Here is a 25523-nt window from a genome sequence, read left to right on the forward strand (position 1 = left end):
CTTTAAAACTGTTTTGAAAAGCATAATATTAATAATATAATTTAAAAATGCAATTATAAATGTAACAAATTGTGATTTACTATTAAAAATCTGCATGTTATTGCAATCAAAAAAATATCTATTATTTTTCCAGCCTAACTTTAGACCAAATTTTTCCTCTGTGTACAAAATGTGATGGATTTAATTTGAAACACTAATGCACCCATGCAAAGCATCATACTAAAAGCAGTTCCTTCATGCACCGGGTGCTGAGAAAAGGGATGCAACCTTTCCTTGAAAACCACCCTTTTCTTTGCAGTATCGCCTGACCACAGCAGATCAAAAGTGACCATTTAACCTAAGCTTAAAAAAGATTCTGTTAGTTTGAATTGGCCAAAAAGAAAAACTAAATCAGCAACTTCCCCCTGAACTATTGTCATTTAATGAGTCACTGCCTCTTACTTCATTATTTCAGTTGCAGAGTTTATCACTTGTTATAAACTCTGAGAAAAGAAATAAGTGAACCCATCAGGAAGCAGCTGCTGCAGACCGACTTGACCCCACATGACAGGATGCGGGTTTTGCTATAAATGAAAAAAAAAAAAAGACTACCACAGACTCTTATATTTCATGTTTTCTTTTTTTTATTTTTGCCTCTACACGTATATACCAGAAAGGAAGAAAGAATAAAACTTCTCTTGCAATTTATATATTTTTTTGATGCTGCTCATAAGTGAGTAGAGGTTATCTTCCCTTAAAAAGACCCTCAGGATCACTGTAATTGAGTCACATTTATTTTTTGACTTGCCTTTCTATTGGAATCAAACTTAAGTCTTTAGTGCCCTCTAGAGGAACACAAGCCAACCAGGATGGAAGGGGTGTTTTAACAACCAATCAGATTTAGTCTCTTCAAAGAGCCACTTGGTGGGCTGATCATTTAAAAAATGGTTAAAACTCAGGGACGGTAGTTTCTTTAGTCTTTTACACATTACATATTCAGATGTGTACTTGAGTCACTTCAGATTAATTCAAAGACATCCAGTCTGTGTTTGTTTGTTTTTTAATGAAACAGTGTATTTAGTTTAACAACAGCTTGGACATTCTTTCAGTATAATACAGTCTAAACAGGGTCAGGTACACTACCGCTTACTTTCCACTAGAGGTCAGGGCAAAGAAACAGACGAGTGCTGCTCTGCACTGTTGGAGAAACAGCCAATGAAATTAGCACTTCAAGTCATAAAAAGCCGTCCTACAAGTTGAATGTTAGAAAAAAATATAAATCTCTTTGAACTTTCTTTGCTGCAACTTCATTCTAAATAAGATAAACTCAGTTAATGACAGTCCTGCATTGTGTATGAGCTGTCAGATTTTAATCGTCCATGTATGTAAAACTAAAGCGAGAGGGTCCAGATGATCAGAGAGGAAAGAATGTTCTTTTTTTTTAAAAACACATAAGTGCATGACTGAAACTTTTTGCTTGTGATAAGTGGATAGAAAAACAACACACAGCTAACCTGCTCTTCAGAGCTGAAGAGTTGATGATTCTACAATTTATCTTTAGTCATTTCCCCCTAAAAGCCTCACGCTGACCTTTTTACAACATCTTCCCTTCAGTTTGTCACTCATCCTCTGACATTTAGCCCCACTCTCTCTGTTCTATTATTAATAATAGTGATTACATGCTATTTATACATTTATTACATAAAACAGAGACCAACCAGCGTGAATTTTGTACCCTTAATTTCCTATCCATGATACAAACATCTCAATAGCATTTAAGCTGAGAAACTTGCTTCATCTGAGTAATTATTTTTATACAACAATACACAGGATAGAGTTAAGTCATAAAAAAGTCACAAAGTTCCTGTTCGCGCCAGCAGCTTCACGCACTGAATTTACTGTATGAAGCACATTTCACTCTCCCTTTTATGGTAACACACTTTTAGGTCTTCTTAGTTACAAGCTTCATCTACAGTAAAAGAGACCAAACTCTTAGGGTGTAATGTAAAATAAAACAAAGGAAGCCAGGTTGAGCCGACTAATGTCATAATCATAAGGGAGTAAATATTACGATTTTATTAAATGTGGTAATATTAAAATCATCCCTTAATGCCCATTACTCATTTGCTAACATGCTCATTTTGGGGTTTTTGGTTTCTATTGGAAACCATAACATGCTCATCCATAAGTCCTCTTCTTGATCCGCGTCTCACCCACAAATCAAAATGGAACTACTTTTAAAACTTTAACTTTAGAAGATCAGATATAGTAATAACTCTGATGTCTGTTATTCATTTAACTGTTTTAAAGGCCTGTTCAGTTTTAAAAACTGTGTAAAGTAACACTAGTCTATGATAGGACTACAAGTTAAATATAATTCAGACAAAATAAGTCTGGGGAGAAAAATCAAGTACTTTTACCTGTGATTTAATTGTTCATTCTGAAATCTCAGTTTCCTTCCGTCTTTGTTTTTCTTTTAGCAAAAAAACACAAAAGAGAAAGCACACGCAAAAAGATCTGGGTCAGAATGGCCTCGTTTCAGGTCAGTATAGCGCGGCTTTCTAACTGATGAATTGAAAATACTGTGATCAAATATTTACAGGAAAATTTGTTCCTTTTACCAAGTGTTAGTGATGGGTTTTTTCAGCCCAACTTATCTTAGAGTTCTGCATACATTGCATCTTCAGATTTTATAAATCCCCTGCTCTGAGACCTAACCATTAAAAAGACAGACCTCAACCTCAACCTTTCCTAAACTGAAGCCTTAAAATAATTAATTACCTTAAAAAGTGCTTTACCTAAGTGAAATACCTTAATTTCCTAAGTGTACTCACAGTCAAAGTCCTGATCTCACACTGGTCCTCACAATGATAGTAGGATAGGAATATACGCATTTATTCATGTGCACGCACATACAACCAGAACACACACAAAACATAATCACACTGAAATAATACTCCCAAACAAGAGCAAAGTTCAACATTTAGTGTCTTTATAAAACAGATTTGCAAAATATAGCCAAGGCTCATTCATTTAAATACGCATAAATAGCAAGAAAATACTTTCCCATTTCAATTTAAATCATTTTTGAACTTCTTTATACACAAATCAGGCGATGAACATTATATGAAAAAAACTGGGCTTCAGCCCACTTGATTCAATGCAGCAGAAAAAACACAAGCATACTGAGTAGCTAAAGCGGCAGTTCGTTAGCCAGAAATACACATCCTGTGAAGACACAAATTCATAAAACATTAAAACAAAGTCTTATTCAAGTCTGAGAAATATCAAAGTACATGTCTTTGGATGGATGCCTCAAAGTCTCTTAAGAGCAATATATACGTATATTCATATAACTTTGTTTTACATCATCAGCATTGCAACCATAATTAACACCACCATGGCCAAAAAAGTTTATGTACAATAGTGCAGACAAGAGCTTAAATCAGAACAAGGCGCTAGAGGAAAATAACACATTATCAAAAATCCTGATTTATTAGACTTCAAGTGGGTTACATTTCTTTTGTAATATAATTTAAATAACCATGTTAGAATGAAACGTATATGCAGGACATGTGCCAGACTATGTCCTGCTGTTAGAATCCTTAATGTTTTTCAAGAGGATCTTTTTTTACACGTAAACACTAAATTAGAATATTGGCTAAATTATTTATTCAACTTTTAATTATTTTATATGTCTACTGAACTACCCTTCTTTTTTCGTAACTGAAATGTTAAAAAAATCAACAACTTATCAATCACATTTTGATGGTTCGTGTACACGTACAGATTTTGTTTACATTCATAATAGTCACTAATTCTTCATTGTTACAATTCAAACAGGTACTGCCCTGGGTGTTGAGTTCTATGGTCTTGCATATGTATAATTTGAAATATTAAAGCCTCATTTTATCTTGCATCAGACAACATTGTAGGGTTTTCAACTTTCTGAATTAAAAGACAAAAGTGTAGATAAATAAAGCAGTTCATACATAACATTGTTCTGACATCCTCACTAGCAGTGTTGAACTGTTCGCTTCTTCTTAAATGCTATAAAAGATTGTAAACATCCACAGGCCTGAAACTATTCAACATGACACCTGTGAATTATTTAATTTGACTGTGTTTAACAAAAATACAAATAAAAAAACGGCCTTAATTCTGCCACATCAGCAGGCGGTAAAAGGTTCATTGATCTCTTTCACTTTTTAACAAGGTGCTTTAGCGTCCCAGAGCAGAGCAGACTAAACTTGCTCTCTTTCCAGTCCTTTTTTCTTCTACGAACCGTGGTTCATTTGGCCGGCTCAGGGATAGGTGGAGCACGCTCCAGTCTCATGGTCCAGGGGTCTGAGGTTGGAGTGTAAAATGGAGAACGGGTAAGCACTTCTTCTCCAGCCAGGGCGAAGGCAAACACTCCCCTCTGCCTCCCTGATCCTGCCGTCTCCTCCTCTGCGATGTGCTTCCCCTCTGCTCGTCGTTCCTCCCTGCTCTCCCTGCTTGCACCGTCCCCACTCTTAAAACCCAGGCCCCTGTTCGAAAGACCGAGCATCTCCCCAAGTCCGTGGCTCTTTACCCCCTGGTACGCCGAGCTTAACCCGTTCTCTTCAAACCGGTTGTTGGCAGCAGCAGGGGGGCACAGGAAGTTGCTAGTAGGTGTGGTTCGCCAAGCGGCTGGCTTTCGTCCCCTTCTAGGGCGGGAGATGCGGCAGCTCTGCCTCTTGATGTGTCGATGTAGGTGGTCGGACCGTGTGAAACTTTTGTAGCAGTGCTCACATTGGTATGGACGGACCCCTGTGTGGATTCGCAGGTGGTTCTTCAGGTCGTAGTTGTGGACAAACTTGGAGTTGCAGTGGAGGCAGATATACGGGCGCTCACCTGTGTGCTTTCTCATGTGGATCTTCAGTTTGTCTTGTCTGAGAAGATGAGAAGAAAACAAAACCACATTTTCACACAGGCTGTTGTGGGTGGAAAGATTATCACAAAAAATACAAAACTGCATTTCTCTTATCTTTTAAATATCAAATTTAACATGAAGGAGCAAACAAGATGATGAACAGTAACCCTGATCTTAAACACAGGTGGAAAATATGCTGATGCAGGAGGAAGTAGGTGAGCAGGATATAGCTAATGCAAAGAAACCAACAGAGGGGGCTTTCCACTTTCAGCTCTTTGATATTCAAATCTGGTAAAAACAGATTCACCTCAATCAAAAGAGCAAGGGGTAATTTTCCAAGAACCCTGTTCTTGCTTGTAACAGGGTTGGTGTCAATAAAAAAACCAGCTACTTTCGATATCTGAAGTTGATCTATGTGTTTCTTTCAATCCTTATAATAAAGAAACAATAAGGTAAGAGGTAAGAGGTGCTGACGCATACACATACCTGGTGAACCGCACTTCACAGATAGTGCACATGTAAGGTTTCTCGCCCGTATGAGTCCTCATGTGTCGAGGCAGCTTCCCTGCCCCTTGGATGACCTTGTTACAGATCGGACACTGCTGCGATGCTTTGGGCTTCATCTTCCTCTCCTCCTCCATCTGCCAGGGGGGGAACAGCGACCCAAGTTGGGATGCGGAGCTCAGGAAACTCAGATACGACCGAAAGTCGGCTTCATCTTTAATTGGAGCCAGAGCGTGGCCTTCCGACGGCGCTGACCCAGCACTTATGGGGCTTCCCAGACCTGAGTTGGCAAACTCCTTCAGGAAATTTCCGTGTAACAGACTGAGAGGGACTTCCTCTTTCATCTCTTCTTTTATGACCTCTCTTTTCACAGCTAGATCCAGAGGCCTTGAGGCCTCATGTGGAGCAGAGGTGGGGAAGGTGTTGGGGAGTCTGGATTGCAGTGATGATCCTGCATGAGGATGCTGGTGCTGACTTGGGTCTAGGAGTTGCTTGGGGAAGGCCGGGAACTCTGCGGTCCATATGGAGGGGTAGAAGCCTGGGAGGAGAGGAGAGAAGTTGGCCCTCCTGTCCAGTGTTGACATACGAGGGTACAGTCCCTCTTGGAGAAGGGACTCAATGGAGAAATCCTTAAGCACCCTACTCTCCATACTCTCCTGTAACAGAAGACAGAATTATCACCCTTTTGGAACAATGGAATAGTCACTGCAAGTCCTTTTTTGCCTTGAAAATACAAGACCATCAGATAAGGGACTGTGCCTGATGAGATGTTTATAATCAGGTTTTTATTGACGACACCAAGTAGTCCATAACCTCCTTATCGTGGGCATCTGAAAGGTAATCATCCGGTATTTACGATGGTCACTTGCTAGTGGTAAAAATAAGGGTATCAGATTGTCTTTTCACGTGTTTTATAGCTTTAACAAGCTGTTACAAAGTTTCTGTGGTACAGCCCAAGAGTTGGACTGGCACTTGTATTGAATCTCAGATTGGACAAGAAATTTTGATTTAAAACTAGGTTTACAAGACAAGCTAGCTAACAAGCCATATCATTGTCCTGAAAACAAAATCAAAAAGCATTTACTTGGAGGGTGTCCAATTGACATGAACAAACAAACAAACCAATGTTACCTGTTTTCCTCCCATGGTGTCTGGAGACTGCATCTGGGATGACTCTCTGTGGAGATCAAACTGCTGCTGGAACTGGGAGGTTCCCGGAGGAGACGAGTCCCCCGTCCCATGAGGTGTCCGTGCCCCCCTGCTCTCCGACGACTGCAGCGACCTTTCGCTGACATTGTCCTCCTCCTCCTGCTCATCCTTCCTTGACCCACCATCCTCCTCTTCATCCTCCTCCTCTTCTTCCTCTTCCTCATCATCCTCCGCGTCTTCCTCCTCCTCTTCATCTTCTTCCCCCTCCTCCATCGTCCCTCCTCCGCCTCCTTCACCACCTCCACCCCCGCTGTCCATGATCTCCAGGCAGACGTTGATGATACAAGGGATCTCCAGCATCTGCGCTGCGTTCAGGATCTCTTTAACGTTGGACGCCGTCACTGTCAGGGTGGAAGTGTAGGCAAACTCCAGGATGGCAGTGAGACACTCTGGAGCAACAAAGTCGATTTCGTACACAGCTGCTGTGTGATGGTGGTCTCCACTGTCAGTGGTGGCCACTGTGAAGAGCTTCTTGAAGTACTGGCTGCAGGCTGCCAGCACTGAGCGGTGAGTGCGGTACTCCTGGTCACGAACGATGAGGATGACATCGCAGAGCAGCCCGTCACGACGCTGCTCGTTGAGGCTGCAGAGGACATCACTGCTGTGGTTTGGGAAGGGGATCCCGATCAGGTCCTCTTCTCTGTGATGCACCATTCTCTTCTCTTTTGGTTATCTAGATGGAGAGCAAAAACAATTTACCACTTCATTAAGGTTGAAAATGGACAAACTGAAAAGACTGAAACACACATTTTCTCTCAAAATCTCCATCAATCCTCATCTGTATATCAGGTTTTATGTTTAGATCAGGATTGGGATTAAGGTTAGAGCATTTTATTTCAATATCTGGAAGAATTTGGAGGGTATGTATAGAGCCCGTCATGACTCTTATGTCAGTCGGGGTGAGCACAACTCAAATCTGTTACACATTGGAAAAGTTTTACCAGGAGTCTCTCTCCAAATAATAGAAAGAGGACCATATCACCTTATTGGCTTTGCCCAATATTCAAAAATAAGGCTGTGCTACTATGTGAAAGAACAATATATAAGAAAATGACATACTTGATAACCAGACTTATAACATTTTCTCAGGTCTGTGTCTTAAAAAGTTAGGTCTTTAGGAGACTCCCTGAAGAAATAACTTGCATATTAACAAGAAGATATCACAAGGGTGCTGTCTACATTTAGATAACACATTTGAGCCACAACTTTGGAAGAGGAATATCATCCATGATATTCTTTAATTTGGGGATTTGATGATTGGTAAAAAAAAAACAAAAAAACTTGTCACTAAGTGGGGATTAATCTACAGAACTTCTTACTCTATCAACAAACGAAGAGTCTGTATACTGATATAGTTATCACAGAGACTAAGCAGGAAGTGCCAACAACAGGACAATGAGGAGAGCAAATAGAAGGTAATCTAATACATTGGTTCAAACTTGCAAACAACCTGCACCTCGGTATTCGAAGCACTGCAGGCTCCAAACTAAAACTAATATTGCTACTTCAAAGAGTGACAGTGGAGCTTTATGAAAATATACTGTAGGCATGCTTGTTTGTGTGCCATCTGTGCAGCACAGGCAACAAGTGGTAAATACAGCATGTCTCATTTTCAGCATCACATTGGGTAATATTTATCCTTGAATTTGCAATCACGATTTCTTGTAGGAATGTGTTGCAACTGTGTAAGTTTAGGAAGCTAGTCATCTTGATAAGATGATACTGAGATGTCTTTTTTTTCTTGTTAAACAAGCACTGAGGTTCTGTGAAAAGTGTGCTATAGTTTCTGACCATCTCTTTTGTCTGTCCCTACAGATACAAGCATGAGGCAAGCCAATACCCTGGTTTGAATAAAAGAGTGAGTGACTGGGATGTGGTGAGCATTGAAGAGAACGACAAAGCAGGTCAGATTGCACTCTAGATACTGTATCCTGTGTAAATGCTTACTTTGCAGCCACACTCATTCGATTTACATGCAGCAACTCCGGGTTCAAAACTACAAATATACCTCTTTTCTATGAAAATCTCTTTTTCTTTTCTCAAAGTCTCCTCCCCTGAGTTCCTACCTGTTGATTCACTGGGCTCTTGTTTATGGTTACAGTGATAAAACTTCCTCTGGCAGCCTGCTCATTCATTCACATCTATGAATAGAGCTTAAACTTAGACGTCCACACTTGGTGGTCACTGAAGGCATGTGTAGATAAATACTTTGAAGCGGGACCGCTCACCGCAGCTGCATTGTTGACTGGCCCTAAATTGGTGAAAACCACGCAGACTCACACTTACACACACACACACACACACACATACACACACACACACACACACACACACATGCACATGCACAGGCACAAACCATGTGTCTCACTTTTCTTAGTGCCAAAGTGGATCACACCAGCGGAAGAAGAAAAACTATATCAGAAAATCCCATGCAGGTATGCAACTTGGAAATCCAACTTACATGTAGTTTATTCATGTCGATCTTGTTGCTAGGTTACCGTTGCTATGTTCATGCCATTGATACAGTGTGGACATAATTAAGATGTCTATAGACGGGGGATGGTATAAGATTATATAGGCCCGCAGACATGCTGCACTGAAGAACGTCAAACTACCTTGAAGGAAAAAGTGAAAGAGCGACAGAGAAAGGTGCAGACCTGCTTATGAAACCCTAACCCTAACGGTTTTCAAAAAGAAATTCAATCATTTTGAAATAAAAAGGATTCCCTCATTATTAAATTTCATAAAAATCTGACAGAGCAGTGCTGACGCCACGCTTAAAACTCAGGTGACTATGCATAAAAGCATATTTCACTGATTCTGTTATGTTCTCTGCATAAATTTCACTTCTAAAGACAGATTTAAAGACTTTTATTTTAATTTTGATAACATGTGCATCATCCATAAAAGCAAAGGCCTGGGTAAAAGGTGACAGATTCTCCAGTGGAAAGCAAGGGAGATCAGATGGCCCTAAAAGTTCCCTAACAGGTTGCACAAACACCAGCGGAGGGGCCCCTCCCTGTAGCAGCCTGCCAAGGCAAACAATAGTGCAGAGCTTGGAACAACACAGAGTGGATAAGAGGGGAGAGAGAAAGAGTCAGACTGGGAGGGCTTGGCCAACCCGCTGTCATTCGTTTGCTCTCGATCCATCCCACCCACTCCTGGAACTATAGGACACGTGCTGCTGTTGCTGTTTGTTCGCCTGGTGCCCCAGTGAGCACCACTCCCCTCCGTTCCCACTGTTTGCCCGCCACCAGCTAACGCTAGCTCTTAGCGGCCGGCCCCTAATTACAATGTGGAGAGGATCTGAGGAGGATGTGCCACATAGACAGGGAGGGGAGGAGGGCACAGCTTTCCCACCACAAGGTCCTGGAACGACATTTCAGCAGCCAAACAGCCTTAACCCTTTACACACACATATATATACCCCCCCCCCCCCTCCACCCATCGGAGCAGCCAGGGTGGGGACAGCTTGTGAAAGGCCTCTGATAATTACTGTGAAAGTCATTCGGCTCTTTATCCTTCTGACTCTTTTAGGCGAGTCATGGTAGGACAACCAGACTTTATATTTGTCTAACTCAATTAACTGTCCAACCTGAAGTTTCTCCTTAAGGTAACACCTTTTTTAAATGAATAAATAGTCAAGAACATATTTTTTAGTCACTACAATATGGCAGATGTCGGTCCACCAATGCGTATGGCCCTGCTCAAGGTTTCTGCGTGTGAAAAGGAAGTTTTTCCTTAATGTTTTTGCCATAGTGGATTAATGTTGGTGTTTGTAAATAATATAACAAAGAGTGCATTCTAGACCGGCTCTTTTTAAAAGTGTCCTGAAATAAGTGAAGTCGTGATTTGGCGCCAAATAAACACTGATTGTTTGATGGAAATGTATATGTGGTAGCACCTTTCTCTGTTTTATCACACATGTGTATCACTTAATCAGTTTTCTTAACAGTTAATGATTTAATATCTGACAATATTAATAAGAAGCTGAACTCAATGATCAAACTTATAAACTGTCGTGTCTTTCTGCCTGTTTCGGCCACATCTCCTCTCATGCCTCACTTAGTCACCAACACTTTCAACTCAGCACTCCCACCCCAAATTATGTGTCACCTCCATTCACTGTCCTCTTTTTCCCAAGAACTTCATCTGCTTCCCAGCCTCTGACCACCACCACCATCACCACCACCCCCACCTCTTCCTAATCATTTTCTCCTCCTCCCCTTTCCTTCTTCTCTGCCCCTGTAGCAGCAGTCTCATCATTACGCTCCAGGTACAGTGGCTAGCGTGTCCCCAGCCCTGACCGCTCGGGCCACAAATCAGTAGCTAATGTCCATCTCAACCCTCGTCACGGGCAGACACTCATTTGGCCTCTGAGCTACGACAGCCAAAGCCCAGTTTATCCCTGTCAGGCCAGTGCATCCACCTGACCCGCCTGCTAAATCAGCAGCAGCCCAAAGTTTACTCCTGTCACCAACTGCCCATAGCAAACACCTGCTAAACAAGTGTCACAGACGGACAATTGCACGGCCAATAAGTGATAGCATTGACAGCCAAAATTCTCCTCCCTTATTAGTGGAGGACATTCATTTGACCTGATGTGTAAGGTAGTCCATTATCACCTATAAAACACCAGTGCACCTGTTCCTCGCTCTGAGTTTTAAATGACAATTTCCAGCCTACAGACCACATTTGGGGGAAAGTTTGTACATCTGATTTTAATGGCTGTCAATTTGAGCTGTGAACAGTGTATAGAATGCCAATTATAAAACATGGGCTGTTCATTTATCTTTAAAATAGTGATGAAATTTGACGGCCAGATTAGGGAGTTTTGCTTAAAATTATTGCTTAAAAAAACTGTATCAAATTTACAAAGTTAAGGCACTTTTATTCCACATTGACTCTGTTACAGATTTAATTGCGTTTAGGAAATGTATGTGCTGCCTTACTAATTATGAATTCAGATTTTCTTTTGGCTGAAAATTATCTCAAAAGTTCAACAAATTAACTTAAATACAGCTGCATCAACCTTAATTTAAATCAGATCCTTGTTAAAAAATTTACAGCAGACATTCTGTTGAATTCCTTATAAGATTTCATTATCAACTTCAATTAGTTCAGCTCTTTTTAAACAATTCATGCCTTTGGTTAATACTTCATTTGTGTTCATTAGAAGTAATAATAATTTGAAATAAACACTGGACCTGAGAGATCTCATGGTCGATTAGACTCACTGTGCTCCTTAAAGAGCCTGTTTGCACCAAGTGTCTCCTCTGGAGCCTTGAGGGGGGCCCACAGCTACTCCCCATTATCTCTCTCCCCCTAAGAGTAAACAGAAGTTTACGGTTGGCTGCTGAAAATCTGTTAAGAAAGTTATTCAGACTAATTAAGAGAGTTACTTTAGGGGATCTGACCATGAAACCAAGGGAAGATTAATTTTAGTTTCTCTTTATCTTTGTTTGGTTTAAGACTTTAGATTGAACCAAATGAACTCTGCGCTACAAGCAATAATAGTGTGATATAGTAAAGTGAAAAGAGACTTTTTGGGGGGCTGGCAGGGATATTATCTAAGCTTTATAATTAAGCCTTTGTTAAATACACATATTTCTTTATTCATAGTCTTTGATATTCAGAAAAAAAGTGAAAAAAAGAAAGAAAGAAAAAAGGTAATTCTATATGAAGACAACTATAAGACGCATGAAACAAACATTTGAAGTCTTCAGTATGCACTGACAGGTGCCGGTAAAGAACTGCCTGGAGCTAATGAGATGTAATCAAACCCACAATAGATCATGTCATCAGTTTGACATTGATTGCTGTAAATTTCCTGTCACAGTTTGTGTTGAGTAGGTGTTACATTAAATCTACTGTTAAACTACAGATTACACGTTTAAACTGACTTATTGAACCTCAGAATATTCTACACCATCAACACCATCACACATAAAGGAAACCTTTATTTCAAATGACTTTTTCACTATCTACAACTTTGTTTTTCAGTTTCTTTCAGTTCTTAATCTTGATTTGAATTTCCAACATCTTAACAGGTGAATGAACAACAACAGCTGGTAAACACTTTTCATGGTAACACCGGTCATAACAGTTTGTAAGTACATGAGGTAAGAGGTCTATAAGCTGGCTGACAACATGCTTGTTGAAAACAGTAATTTACAGCTCAGCCTCAAATCCATAACATGTTTTTATTTTGTCCACACTCACAAACATCCCCTTTAACTTCTTACTTTTCACCTGCGTATTTATTTTGGATTTAAAGGGGAATGTCGTGTAGATATGGAATACCTAAAACTGAAATGTGTAATTACCGTTGGAGACAAAACACATACTTAAGTCCACTAAAACTACTACGTTTGACATTTCCAGGACGTGCTGTGACGCTATAAATGCACCTGCTATTTAAAGAATTTTATAGCACAATATTTACACTACAGTCTAAATAATTATACAAGTCTCTAAGTGACTTTATTGACCTGTTTGCACCTTGTCAGGCCTTTATGAGTAAGCAACAACACTCATATAAACACTCTGTAAATAGGGACATGTGTGCAAGTGATGCATGTGTGCACCATGTAACACAAGTGCAAGCTTGTTCACACTCGCATATACACTCTGTAACAATGTGACAAAAAATAAAGAACTTATTCACACAGACACACACCCATGTGCTCGCTCTAAAACTCTGGCACCCACATGAAACCACACATGTCTTGATACGTTCCCCGGCATTCCTCAGCTTTCAGCCAGCATCACCTACCGTACCTTGAGCTTCTCGAATCGCCTCACGTGTCTTTTGTATTTCCAGGCTACTAAGAGGCTCCGCTGCTCCTCGCTTGACCTCTCTGCATTGCCCTTTTTAACTCAAACACCTCTCTCTTTGCCAGCCTGTCAATCAGTCAGTCAGTCAGCCGGGGCAGTCAGTCCATTCACAAGCTCCGCACACCGGCTACTGATGCCCATTCACAAAAAAATCAAAAATATATAAATAAAAAGAAACACCCAGGGAGAAATATCCAATGGAGGGAAGCTTGAGAAGCACACCAGAGGAGAGCAGAGTGTGATTCTTGGGTCTGTCTGTGCAGCCGAGTGTGGAGTTAAAGAGTCAGGCTCACTGTTGTGTGTGGCTCATGTAGGACGAGTGAGAGAGAGCGAGAGGAGGAAGGGAGGGAGGGCAGCAGCACTGCGCTGTGGAGATGTCGCACCACTAGTTTTTATAGCAGGGTGGGTAGCTGGAAGATAATAATACCCCATCCTCCTCCACAACACAAGTTTAAGCGCACTGTGTAATAAGCCCATGGCGCAGACACCCTCTGATTTAGGTCAGACAAAATGAATTTTTAGTTGTGTTTGAGTGGATTTTTGGTATAAAGGGACCGGGGGAAAGAGACTCGAAGGGGTTGTTTGGGGAGACAGAGGGAGGGTTAAAAAAAGAAGGGAGAACGAGAGAGAGAGGGAAAAGTTGAGAAACTATTTTGCGCACCTCTTTCGGTTAGTCTCAAGCTGAGATAAAGAGATGTACAAGACTAAAACTGAACACAACTGCAACTTAAAGGCAGTTAGTTTCAGTTTTACACCTGCTCAAACTGGAGTCCTGCCATTCTCTGGATACCATTTCACCCCAAGGTCAACACGGAAGCAAACTAAAATCTAAATGTGTGTTTGTTCGTGTGCTAAGACATTATCTGCAAATGAATCCGTTGCAACAGACTACTTACTGAAAAATATTTGCCCACGGTTTCAGTCAATGGGGTTAATTCAAACGGAAATGTTACTTAAAAGCTGACTGCATGTGAGACAGAATTAAACCACAAACCCCCTCAAAGAGGCATCCACAAGCGACCGGTTGCAGAATGTTTTTTTTCTCTTTGTTGAAACGCTTTTTTTTTTTTTCAAACCAAGGTTTCGAAAACCAGGTTGAGGAGAGCAGAAGGCCAACGTCAGACTCCTCTTTTGAGTCAGAAAAGCGCCAAAGCAGGGCAACTGTTGTCGAGCGAGACACCACCTCAGTCTGTAGGGAGGAGGAGGAGGAGGAGGAGGAAAAGGTGTAGAAATGAGCCTTCATCTTCAGTACAGAAGAGGAAGTCTGTTTAGCAGGAGTTGAGGGAGAAATGTATTTTAAAGAGAAAGTGGCGAGAGTGAGACAACAACAAGAAAGAATTCTTCACGAGCTTATTTCACACATGGACAAACCAAATGTTATGACATGGCACATTCACAGGATCTGAAACAGCTATTGGGCTTTCCTGTATGACATAATTAAACCACGCCCTTTGTCACGCTTGTATTTTTTTAAAATTAAGTTAGCAGGACGACTTTAACGCCTGAGTGATCTATTTCGGGACTTTTCTCAGAATACCCAGGGCTAAAAACAACACATTTTTTGTTTCGGATAACAAAAAACAAAATTAATCATCAAACATACAATTAAGATCAAATCTGAAGCCTTTCTTAAAGGTAGAGTGTGCAGTCAGCCGTGTTATGCCAGTGGTTCTGGGCCTTTTAATCCACTACAACATGTCAAACCGTCTATAAGTCAAATCTGACAGCCATACAGCGAAAGCAGTCAAACTGTGTCGAGTTAACCTCCACAAACGCGTCGGCTTCAGAGTATACATCAGACTGCATTGCCCACTTCCCCCTGGGGGAAAACATGGACCAAAGCAAGCCACAGCCCATGCCCTGTGGGTTTACACTGTTTTGTACAGGGTGAGAGCTGAGGCCAGCTCACATTGGCATCTCATATATATAAACAGGGTTAGCCACTAACTGCAAGCAGGCCAGCCAGACGGCCAGAAAAACAACATTTGCCATCCTTTAGGATCGCCTATCTATTCTAAACGTGCGGCTGCCATCACAGCAACACGCAGTAAGTGGCACCTGTGTGAGCTGCTTTGTTTTGTAGTCTGCAAGATTGCAGGAGGTTTCACTTCAAATCGGCCTTTATTGACATAAAAAAGTCATCCACTGGTGCAGAAATGCAATATTTCAAATATATTGATTGGCAAAGCAACTCCGTTTAAGTGTGTAACTTCTTAACTGCAATGTGCAGACAGTTAAGTGTGACTAAGAGGTAGATTTACATTGTGATTATGCTTGAAATGATTTAAAGTAATGCGATGAAGGCATGAGATTAAAATTTTGTTGATTTATTATTTTTTGTCCTTTGAAAAAGGACAAGAAGTAATCGTGGTGCTTTAGCGTTGATTGAAATTGTTTAAAGCATAACAACCCTTATTTTTAGAGATATTCTTGGGCTTTTCCATGTCATTATTGGGAGGATAGAACAGTAGTTAGTGTAGGAAACAAGGAAGAGAGGGTAGGAAAAGAAATGCAGCAAAGGGCCACCGGTCGGATTTGAACCTGGGTGTCCTGATTTGAGGAAAACTGTAAAATGGGAACAAGATTTAACCACTAAGCTAAACTAGCAACACACAACCCTTATTTATTGAAAACTAAGTAATGAAGCACTTTTAAAAAAGTAGCAAAATAAAGTAGAAAAGTTATTAAATTATCAGGTTTAAAAAATATATATCAACACAGTATAGGCCAAGTGTTGATATCTTATTCCCTCAGTCCAAAGCATATGTAAGGCTACATCAAGAAGTAAAAGAAGAGTCTGGTCAGTCAGACTGCAGTCACAAAGCTTGAGGATTCAGGGGGCTCAGTAAGAGTCATCAGTTGTGTCTGTCTGTCTGTCTGGTGTCTCAGCGTACCTGTTTACTGCCACCTGCTGTGCTCAGTGAGATACACGAACCCAGGCACCAGATTGGCACTTTGGAGGGGGGCAGGGGTGTGAAGCATCATTACATAAAGTTCATATCATGGAGACTTTGAAGATTGACTCAACTGGGCTTGCAGCATAGTGAGCAGCCATGGAAGAGAAAAATATCTTCAGTTCAAACCATTTATTTTGTTCCGTATCTCTAATAAAACTAATAACTCATAATTATATCTGAACAGAAACAGCAGCACAAACTGACATACTCTCAAGAGGCTTTTTATTATAACGTGTTTAATTCGCTGAAGGTTTAACGATATAACTGTTCATTTAATACTGCTAATGTTCTTGTTAACAAATATTGTTAATTAGAAAATATTTGTCCTTCACAATTTAGTTCCAGACAGTTTAATTATTATACAGGTACATACATTATGAGCTATATCGCATATCTTCAACAAAGAGTCGTACTATGTGTAAAAAAAGAACCTGTTCTTGTGATATCTGAACACTTCTGAAGACTGAGTTGTTGGAGGATTAAACTGTCCTCCTGAAAAAACAACCACATCAGATGTCCCAGAAAGAGTCCCAATAATGTTTCTCTTTTTAGCGTTGTATTAAGTTTTTTATCTGTCGAGAGCTAAGGAGGAAGTCAGAAGCCAGCAAGTGTGCATTGGTGGAGGGTCTAGATGGATGGGTGGGTGAGTAAGAGTCTGGACTTAAGACGGAAGACAGCTGTTTGTTGCTTTCAGTGTTTTTCAGCCTGACCACAATAGCATTCTTCTTACCATGATGACTAAGATCTCTTACCCGTTACATAGTTACAAGTTACTGATCTTAACCCAAACCATGATCTTCCCCTAACCTAACCGAGTTGTTATTTGGCTGAAACCTAACCAAACCTTGAACTTACCACCTATCTTTATGGACTGGATTTATTTTCTTCACAGTTAAGTTGATGGAGGAACAACAAAAAACACCTTTTTAACTTGGCAGACTCTTAAGGATAACGCATCACATGATTGCACATCCGAGTAGACGTATCAAGCATCAAACAGAGAATTAAGGAGACAAGGTCAAACTTTATGTCTTGCTCTATGTACCTGGACTATCACTGTGCGAGGTTGGTGCGTATGATAGAAATGATCACATACAGGCTCAAACCTTTCCCAGTCCCAGAACTCATCAGCTATCATCTGACATAATGCGCCTCAAGAGCCAACTTCCCTGTTTTTCTGGTGTAGCAGGCTATCAGCACAAAAAAATGTATTTCAGCCAAGACTTCCTTATCCATGTGCTGAATTGTTTACAATCCAATTAGGAACTTGACAAACTGCTGTGTTCAGATCAAAAGTGAAGGGAATTTGCCGTTCTAGTTTAATATTTGTTTAGATATATATGATATTTTGATATGAATAAACACTATCATATCTTGGTCCATTACACCCCTCTTCTTCTATTTTTGGTGAGTCTCAGTTTTACTGTAAATAGTAAGTGACAGAAAGTCTTCAAAGTTCCCAAGTTTGCTGGAATAACAACGTCTTGATTTGTTGTTTATTTCCAGAGATAAATAAATCGCTATCAAATAACCACAGATTGAAAATAGTGGGTCATTTGTGCGTATTGTGGTCCGCCAACTTGTGCTCTCCGTACATATTTTTTTGGCCTCCATTCAATGACGCCTGCTCATATGTTACTGCTTAATACTGAACAAAATACAAATGTACTCCAAATGGAAACCAGTACACTTCCCATGCTGAAAATCCAGACCCCAAGTACGGATTCCACATTTGTATGTAGAATCTGTTAATAGAAATAATTTTCAAGACCTTTGGAATGAGGTTTTACTACTAAGGTGTTCAACCATAGCAGCTTGAATCCAAGGTTGTTTCCAACACCAAAGCTCACTAAAAAACAAAGCACAAAAAGTTATAAATAAAGCAGCAATCCACACAAACTAAAACCTGAAAAATAAGGAAAAAAAGAGATTGGAGGTGTATTCAGTGGACCCTCCCTCGATTATTGACTACAGAGACAGTTTATCTATCTACAACCAGCTTAACTTCTGCCCTTTACCCTGCTGCCTCACATGCCAGGTGTGGCCTGCTGTGGGAGCGGAGCAGGAAAGGGAGTCAATCATCCCTCCATAGGCCAGAGATAGAGTGCCGAAGCAGCCTCCCAGGTCTACACCCCCCTGTCTCCACAAGCCCAAGGACGCTGAAACGCACACACACACACACTCACACACAAATACACACATGCACGGATGCAATGTTGCTTATACAGAAAGGGAGGCAGGCATGTGTATAACCATACTGTACAGTCGCTCCATCACAGAGACACACACCTATCTGTCATTGCTCTCAGGTCGTTAGGACTCACCTTGGAGCATGCCATTCGGGTGAGTGAGGTGAGGGCGTTCACTTTCTGCTGAGCTGTCTGTTTGTGCTTTTACTTTTTCCTGTTGTGTCTTCTTTTCAAACATCTCTAATCAGTTTTGGAAGCTCTGCCAGAAGGGAGGTGCTGCATATTTAGAGGGAGTTACAGTGTTTCACAGGTGGCTGTAACATGTATGAACTCAGAATAAGTTGACTGTCTGTGTCAATGTTTGCTGAAGACAAATACAGTCATTTGGCAAAGTAATAAAAGTCCTATTTTACTTTGCTGTCCCCACGTATCTATGGAATTTTGTACCTCAAAAACAATAATTTACAGGTGTTAAACTATGCAGGCTGTTCCTGCATAGTTTAACAGCATTGTGTTGCGTTCACTTCATTTCTCAGTGTGATTATTTGTCTGCATGTCGGGAGGGTCGTGGGGTGAATGAGGACAACTCCTTATGGTGATAACGAGACGGAGGCCAGCCTTGGCGGGCGGGACAGCCTCTGTCTGCCCTGAGGTACTGTGTGTGTGTGTGTGTGTGTGTGTGTGTGTGTGTGTGTGTGTGTGTGTGTGTGTGTGTGTGTGTGTGTGTGTGTGTGTGTGTGTTTGTGTGTGTGTATCTGTGTGTGTGAGTATGTGTGCATGTTTTTTTAGTGTGTGTGCGTGCATGTGTATGTGTGTGTGTCAGCAGGAGAGCCCTCGGGCGCTCTGGCACCTCCTAATTAAAACCAGTCAGGCTGCAGGGCAGGGGAGACAGATGCCTGTCATGGCACACACACACATACACACACACATGGGCACAGGGTGGTGGACCACATTCAACCTTACACACACTCTGAAGTACACAAGTGTGAGGTGTAGGTCAGCTATTTATGGAGCCAATCTCAGCCCACCCACCCAGGTATCACACAGGTAACTGACCTTAAAGAAAGGCGGGGAGACCAACACAAAAGTTACACAAGTCCAGTTAATAAGGCTGCGAATAATACTAAAACATAACATTTTAGCATACATGAGTGTTTTTGTTTCCTCAAGAGTGTATGTGCTGGTTTTATGAATGAATCAACCTCTTAGTTTGACTGGCTTGGCTCAGGTTTAAAACAAATTAGCTTCATTTTGTTTTTCAATGAACTCCTATTAGTATTTTTTTCTACTTAAACCTTGATTATAACGCTCCTATTCACACATACACTCTTCAGTGTACCCACCACTCACACACACTCTCTCACATGCAATCCTGACCCGTAGCAGCTCCCAGATTGACACATCTCTCCTTCTCCACGGCACACAACCAGACATAATTGTGCTGAATGTCTGCTACCTGCAGACTCTGTCACATTTCATCTCGTGCCTGTACGGCCCCGAGCTGCAGGCGACCGCATGTAGCAGCACTTAGCAGGCTAACTGCTGTTTGTCTGGGGTAGGTGGGTGGATCAAGGCATGCTGCTCTCCTTTCTCTCCCTGTGATTAGATAGCATAAGCAGGCCAGCTAGCCTAACCCACACACTCATGTCTCTAAAACTGCCATCCAGCCCTGCTTTCTCTCTCTCGCTGCCTCTCACACACAGGTGGGTGGACCCACTTATTCAACCCAGATCTTTCTTTTAGACATTATGAAATCGTGCTTTTTTTTCTCTCTTTCTTCTTTCCGTCACCTCCGTTACACTCCCTGATGCTGAATGACACCTATTCTCTATGTTTCCTTCTAAATCTACACTGCTCTCCTCAATAGACTATTCATTTTCTTACTTATTAAGTCATAATTTTGTTTGTTTGCTAGGTTGAGAATCATATCTCTTTACACTTGTCACTAAGCTGATGTTAGGTGGGCTGCCAGTGGTTACTGAGGCCCTAGTTCTTTCATCTGGGTAACAGCATTCAGGAAACACCCACAATTTGTGCATTAAGTGGCTCATTTCACAACCATTACAAGTTGTGGCTTCCACTCACATTTCAGGGGTTGAAATGAAAAAGAAATATTTCTCTTATGACTTTAACCCTGCTGGAGGATATAAAAACAACTCCAAAATACATGAACAACTGAATTAAGTAAAATACATCTGATAAAATGCTTAAGTATTGTAGAGTTCATCAAATAAAAGGCTGAATAAAATGTAAAAGTAGCTTACAATGTGAGAAGTTTCCATCTGATGGTGTGTTACAATAAGTTAAGACTTTAAATACAGTAACGTATATTTCAAACATTATACAGATGCACACATTTTGCAGGGATTCTATGCACATTAAAATGCAGATTCACTGTAAAGTCAATTCGTGTTTTAGGGAATGTGGGGGCTAAACAGCTAAAGATGAGCTTCTCTATGACCTAGCTGTCAAAGTATGTTAGCATTATCAATCTCTTTATTTAAAGAAAAAGAAAAGGAAAAACTGAGACGTGATGACAAGCAACAGCCGGGACAGAGGGAGGGAAAAAAACAGAGGAGGAACGGGTGGATTTGTACAAATTGCGAACGGAAAGAAAGAATATATCTTGAAAAGCAGAGAGGGTGCGATCGAGCCGACCTCTGGGAGTGTGAACGCCTGCCTCCCATGGCTGCTTTGTCGTTGGAGCCAGGCGCTCGCTTGCTCGCTCGCTGTGTTTCGTGAGGAACGCAAAAAAAGTACACAAATCCCACAGAAGGAGCTTTTTTGGCAGGGCTCGGGCCTCCCACCCACGGCAGCCTCTTCAAGCCTCCTCCCATCCTCTATTCATCTGTGAGGGGCGGCTTACTCACCCAGCCCAACTCCACACACACCACACACACCACACACACCACACACACACCAAACACACAAAACTGGACTTCAGTCCTACTGAGGAGGGCGGACGCACACTTGTGTACACACAAACAGCTACACAACCATAATGGACATGCAAACACGCATTATAACCAGCTTTAAAATGGGGGTTTTAGGGGTAGCTAATTTGACGATTGTCTTTAATAAAATTGAGACTTGAGACCCAAGACGACTGTGACAGGATGATGTGTGCAATAGGAGGTTAAAATCATGTTGTGTACCCCTGTGTGGATGCTGATACACGGGCATGCCCACACACTGTCAGGTGGGGAGAAGGCGTGAGGATTCATTCACTCTGTCAGTCTCATAATGAACACAATGCATCATTTCATCATTATGAAGCTAAATCATCATTCACTTCAAACCTCCATCCACAACTCTGGCTCATTTAAGGACATCTTACGCAGTCAGTGGGCTACATTTTAGCACAAACTGTTGTTGAATACCCTGACAGAGCAACCTGAATACTCAATTATCCTATAAAGTATGCTATAGGTGAGATTGCGCAAACATGAATGAAATCAGCCTCAGGTAATGTTTGAAAAACATTCAGACTGGTGTGTAACAATGGAGCTGCACAGATCAGGTTCAGTTCAGATAATCCTGGTGAGAGATGAGGCAGACGGATAGAGGCCTGTAGTCAGGGTGTGGGAGCAGTGAAGGTGTGGTAGTGTCAACTTCACTTTATACTTTATCCCCATCTAACCCCCAATGAGAAAACAAGACAAATCCATAGGTATGTTTGTTTGTTTTGGGTTTTTTTACATTATTATCAAAGGCTGATTGATTGGTTGTTATTCAATGGGCAGCTTTAAAGAACTCAAATTTTCTTTATTTTTCTTCCTTTTTTTTAGGTTACATTTTCTCACATATTCACTTTCTTTGAAGCAAATTTTCTTGGCTGGATAAAAGATGACACCTGATTTTACAAATATATTTTCGTAATTAGTCATAATTGAGATATATAAAAAGGGTCAGTGATTGGATTAAAATTGTGGATCAGGGCCACATTGTAGAAGAAAAAAATTACAATAATTAAAGAAATACAAATGAATTACAACCTGATCTAAAACATTTGCAACTTTACTTTCAAAATTGTTAGACTTTATTTTCTTAAATTTTAAACTTTTATCTTGTAAACTCACAATTTTTTCTTGTAAATTTGCAGATTTTATGTAAGATTAGAACTTTTTTTTAATATATCAATATTTTCATCGATAAGGTGGTAAATAAAGTAATTATTTTGAAAATAAAATCTTATTGTATTATAATTATTATATTTTTATTTATTTATTTATATTATTTATATTTCATTAACATTCACTTTTCATCACATCATAAGGACTAATCTTATTATCTCACCTGTATTTAAGACATTTCTTATGATTATAACTTTTCACACAAAGTTTTTGCTTTCTAATTTTATAACTCAGACTTTATTATCCCATAACTAGGACTTACCTTTTGGATATTTATACTACACAGTCTTTTTAAAGTTTTCATTGTTTGTTGTGGTCTTTTCTTTACGTTTGATGACAGAACTAGGCTACCTCAGTTTGGAGTAGGTGATGTAGCTCCTCCTTTTCTAGTCATCCATCATGTATTTAATAATGGTATCACACAGTGTGCTTGTAAGAACAAGTCACTAATGTGGTTTCTACACCACAACTGCAAGAGGAAGTGATCTGTGAATAACTGCAATTAGTTAATATATTTCTTTGAAATGAACCACTGAAGCCCCAAAGCAATGTCATCCTCTCTAAAGGAACCTGTCTTACACATCATTATCATACAAGCTATTGGAAGAAAGTCTAAGCTGATCTGGTGTTTTTTTAATAAGACTATTAAAGGTTACCAGTTTATGAGAGGTCACTGACAGAAAGAGTGAAATAATTATAAATGTCACACCTCTTCACCTTCATGTGCTCCTCAGAGAAACTCAAACTGAGGTCAAAATCGATCACTGATGATTAATTTCTCAAAATGTACAGGTATTCCAACATCACAATGTGTCAGAAACCTTATTATAGACACGTCAATTTAGAGATTTGATACTATAAGACTTCAACCACTCAAGGACAAGGAGAATAAATAAATGGAGATGTAAATTATGCTCAATAAATCATCATGTAGCTACAGAGGCTGCTGCTATATTTACCAGGATAAGTAAGATTTATTGGTCTGTCACTCTGCTCCAGCTTTGTCATGCTTTCACTTGTTTCCTCCTCACTCTGTGGCTGCTGAGGGGGAGGCCTTTATTCTGTGCACTAGACACACAGGAAAGTTTCCCAGAGCACTAAAAAAATGACCGGACAACCTGTCTGTTTCAACTGCCTGCTCATAAAAAAAGTTGGTGATGTTGAGCGATTTGCAACCTGAATTGGGAACACATTGGGAAGCTGATTCTACAAAAGGTCAGTCATCCTTTAGTGTGACTCTGACAGCCCTTGCACACTTTGAGATTTTTACCACAACATATAAAGTATGAACCTGTCATTACGACTTTTTATTTTAGGAGACGTGACGAAGAAGAAGAAAAAAAAATAGAGAGCATTTCGAGAGTGAAAGAGACAGTTAGATGTTACTGACCTTTTAAGAAGAGAAGTTTTAATTTCAGTTCCTCTCTGTCAGGAAACTCAACACTGTCTCCACACCGACAGACTTGTGAAAGTGAGAGCAGGGCGAGATAGAGAGGCAAATTTGCTCTAAAGGTGTGTCTGTGATTTGGAGGAGTGAAAAGGTACCGCTCTACGAAACGGTTATCTAAGAAACACAACAACACAAAAAATAGAAGAAAAAAAACCTGCTACACCCACCAACCTCAGCCAACACCCCTCCCTCCCTCTAAACCAAAAGTATTTTGGCAGCGTTCCCTACAAGTCCACCTGTGCTTAGGGGAGGGGAGTGACACACACACACATGCTCACACTAACTCGGCCAAGCCTAAAAACCTGCTCGCTAGTTCGGTTAAGGCAGGGTTAGTGCTGAAAGACGGGGGGGGAGGCCTGACCAAGGCCTGAAGAAGTAGACTTAAAGTCATGGAAAACTTTAGCACTTAGACTGGAAGCTGCTAATAAAACAGCCAAAATGAGGCAGATGTGCAGCAGGATGACTACTTAAAGATTTTAAACAGGATAGAAAGCATAAAAAGTTGGAGAAACTGTAATATGTAGTCAAAAGAGTCAGTGGTTCTTTACCAGTGCAAAACAGGGGCATGAAGGTTTATTAGGTGTCAAACAAAAGACTTATCATGAAAGAAAAAGAGTTGTTACAGAGTGAGTGACAGTATCTGAATGTGTTTGGGTGTGTGCTCCAGTGTACCAGCTTGTACCTGGTTAGACGTAAGAACCATTGTGCTGCTGAAGCCGATAATGGGAATATAATAAGAGGGTGTAATCAGCTATGTAAACCCAGCTAAGAGTTGTTGTAGGTAACAGAAAAGCAAAAGACTTCATGGAATATGACAATAGAGCCAGAAGTGAGACCATGAAAAGCAATAGTCAATGATAAAACAATCCATTATAATCTTAGATTAGAAAGTACTGAGGAAACATGTGTAAGAAAATCAGCCAACTCATTTTAAAGCTACTGTGTGTAGTTTTTTGCTAGTCATGAAACACTCTAAAATTGATGCTGATGGCTCTATATGAGCTGCAATAGCACACAAGACCATCAGCAAGAAGGGCGGCTATTTCTATAATATAATTTGTAATGTCTATAACGACTGACACAGGGTCAGTTTCAGGTGGAATGAGTTCAGGCTTACTATGGAACTGAAACTTTATTGAAATCTTAACACTTCATACATTGAAGATATGTAATAAATGGTTTTATAGTTACAATGAGGCAAGATGAAATATCTCATCAGAAAACACTGCTTACGCAAGAGCGAGAAAATCTGCAGAAGGAGATTTACCACTTTGTCCACAGGGGGCGCCAAAAGCGTCAAAAGGGATTTCAATCACTTTAACCTGATTGGATCATGAGTGCAGGCACAATGTTTCTTTTAGCCTTAATGGC

General features: G+C 40.5%; 1 protein-coding gene across 3 annotated transcripts; it reads right to left on the minus strand.

The window, feature by feature from the left end:
• Nucleotides 1-2954: 2954 nt before the first annotated feature.
• Nucleotides 2955-24229, minus strand: LOC117830892 (zinc finger and BTB domain-containing protein 7C). 3 transcript variants are annotated; one of them, XM_034709228.1, is made up of 4 exons: nucleotides 24093-24229; nucleotides 6509-7259; nucleotides 5360-6033; nucleotides 2955-4892 (listed from the first exon to the last, which is right to left on the minus strand). In XM_034709228.1, the coding sequence occupies exons 2-4, from the start codon at nucleotides 7238-7240 to the stop codon at nucleotides 4271-4273; spliced, it is 2028 nt and encodes a 675-aa protein (XP_034565119.1). In that variant the 5' UTR covers nucleotides 7241-7259; nucleotides 24093-24229; the 3' UTR covers nucleotides 2955-4270. The 3 variants fall into 3 exon arrangements, with proteins under 3 accessions (XP_034565119.1, XP_034565116.1, XP_034565118.1); XM_034709225.1 differs by lacking the exon at nucleotides 24093-24229 and adding an exon at nucleotides 13367-13788; XM_034709227.1 differs by lacking the exon at nucleotides 24093-24229 and adding an exon at nucleotides 8653-8898.
• Nucleotides 24230-25523: the final 1294 nt, after the last annotated feature.

The sequence above is a fragment of the Notolabrus celidotus genome, chromosome 19 (genome assembly GCF_009762535.1).
Source record: "Notolabrus celidotus isolate fNotCel1 chromosome 19, fNotCel1.pri, whole genome shotgun sequence".
Taxonomy (NCBI): domain Eukaryota; kingdom Metazoa; phylum Chordata; class Actinopteri; order Labriformes; family Labridae; genus Notolabrus; species Notolabrus celidotus.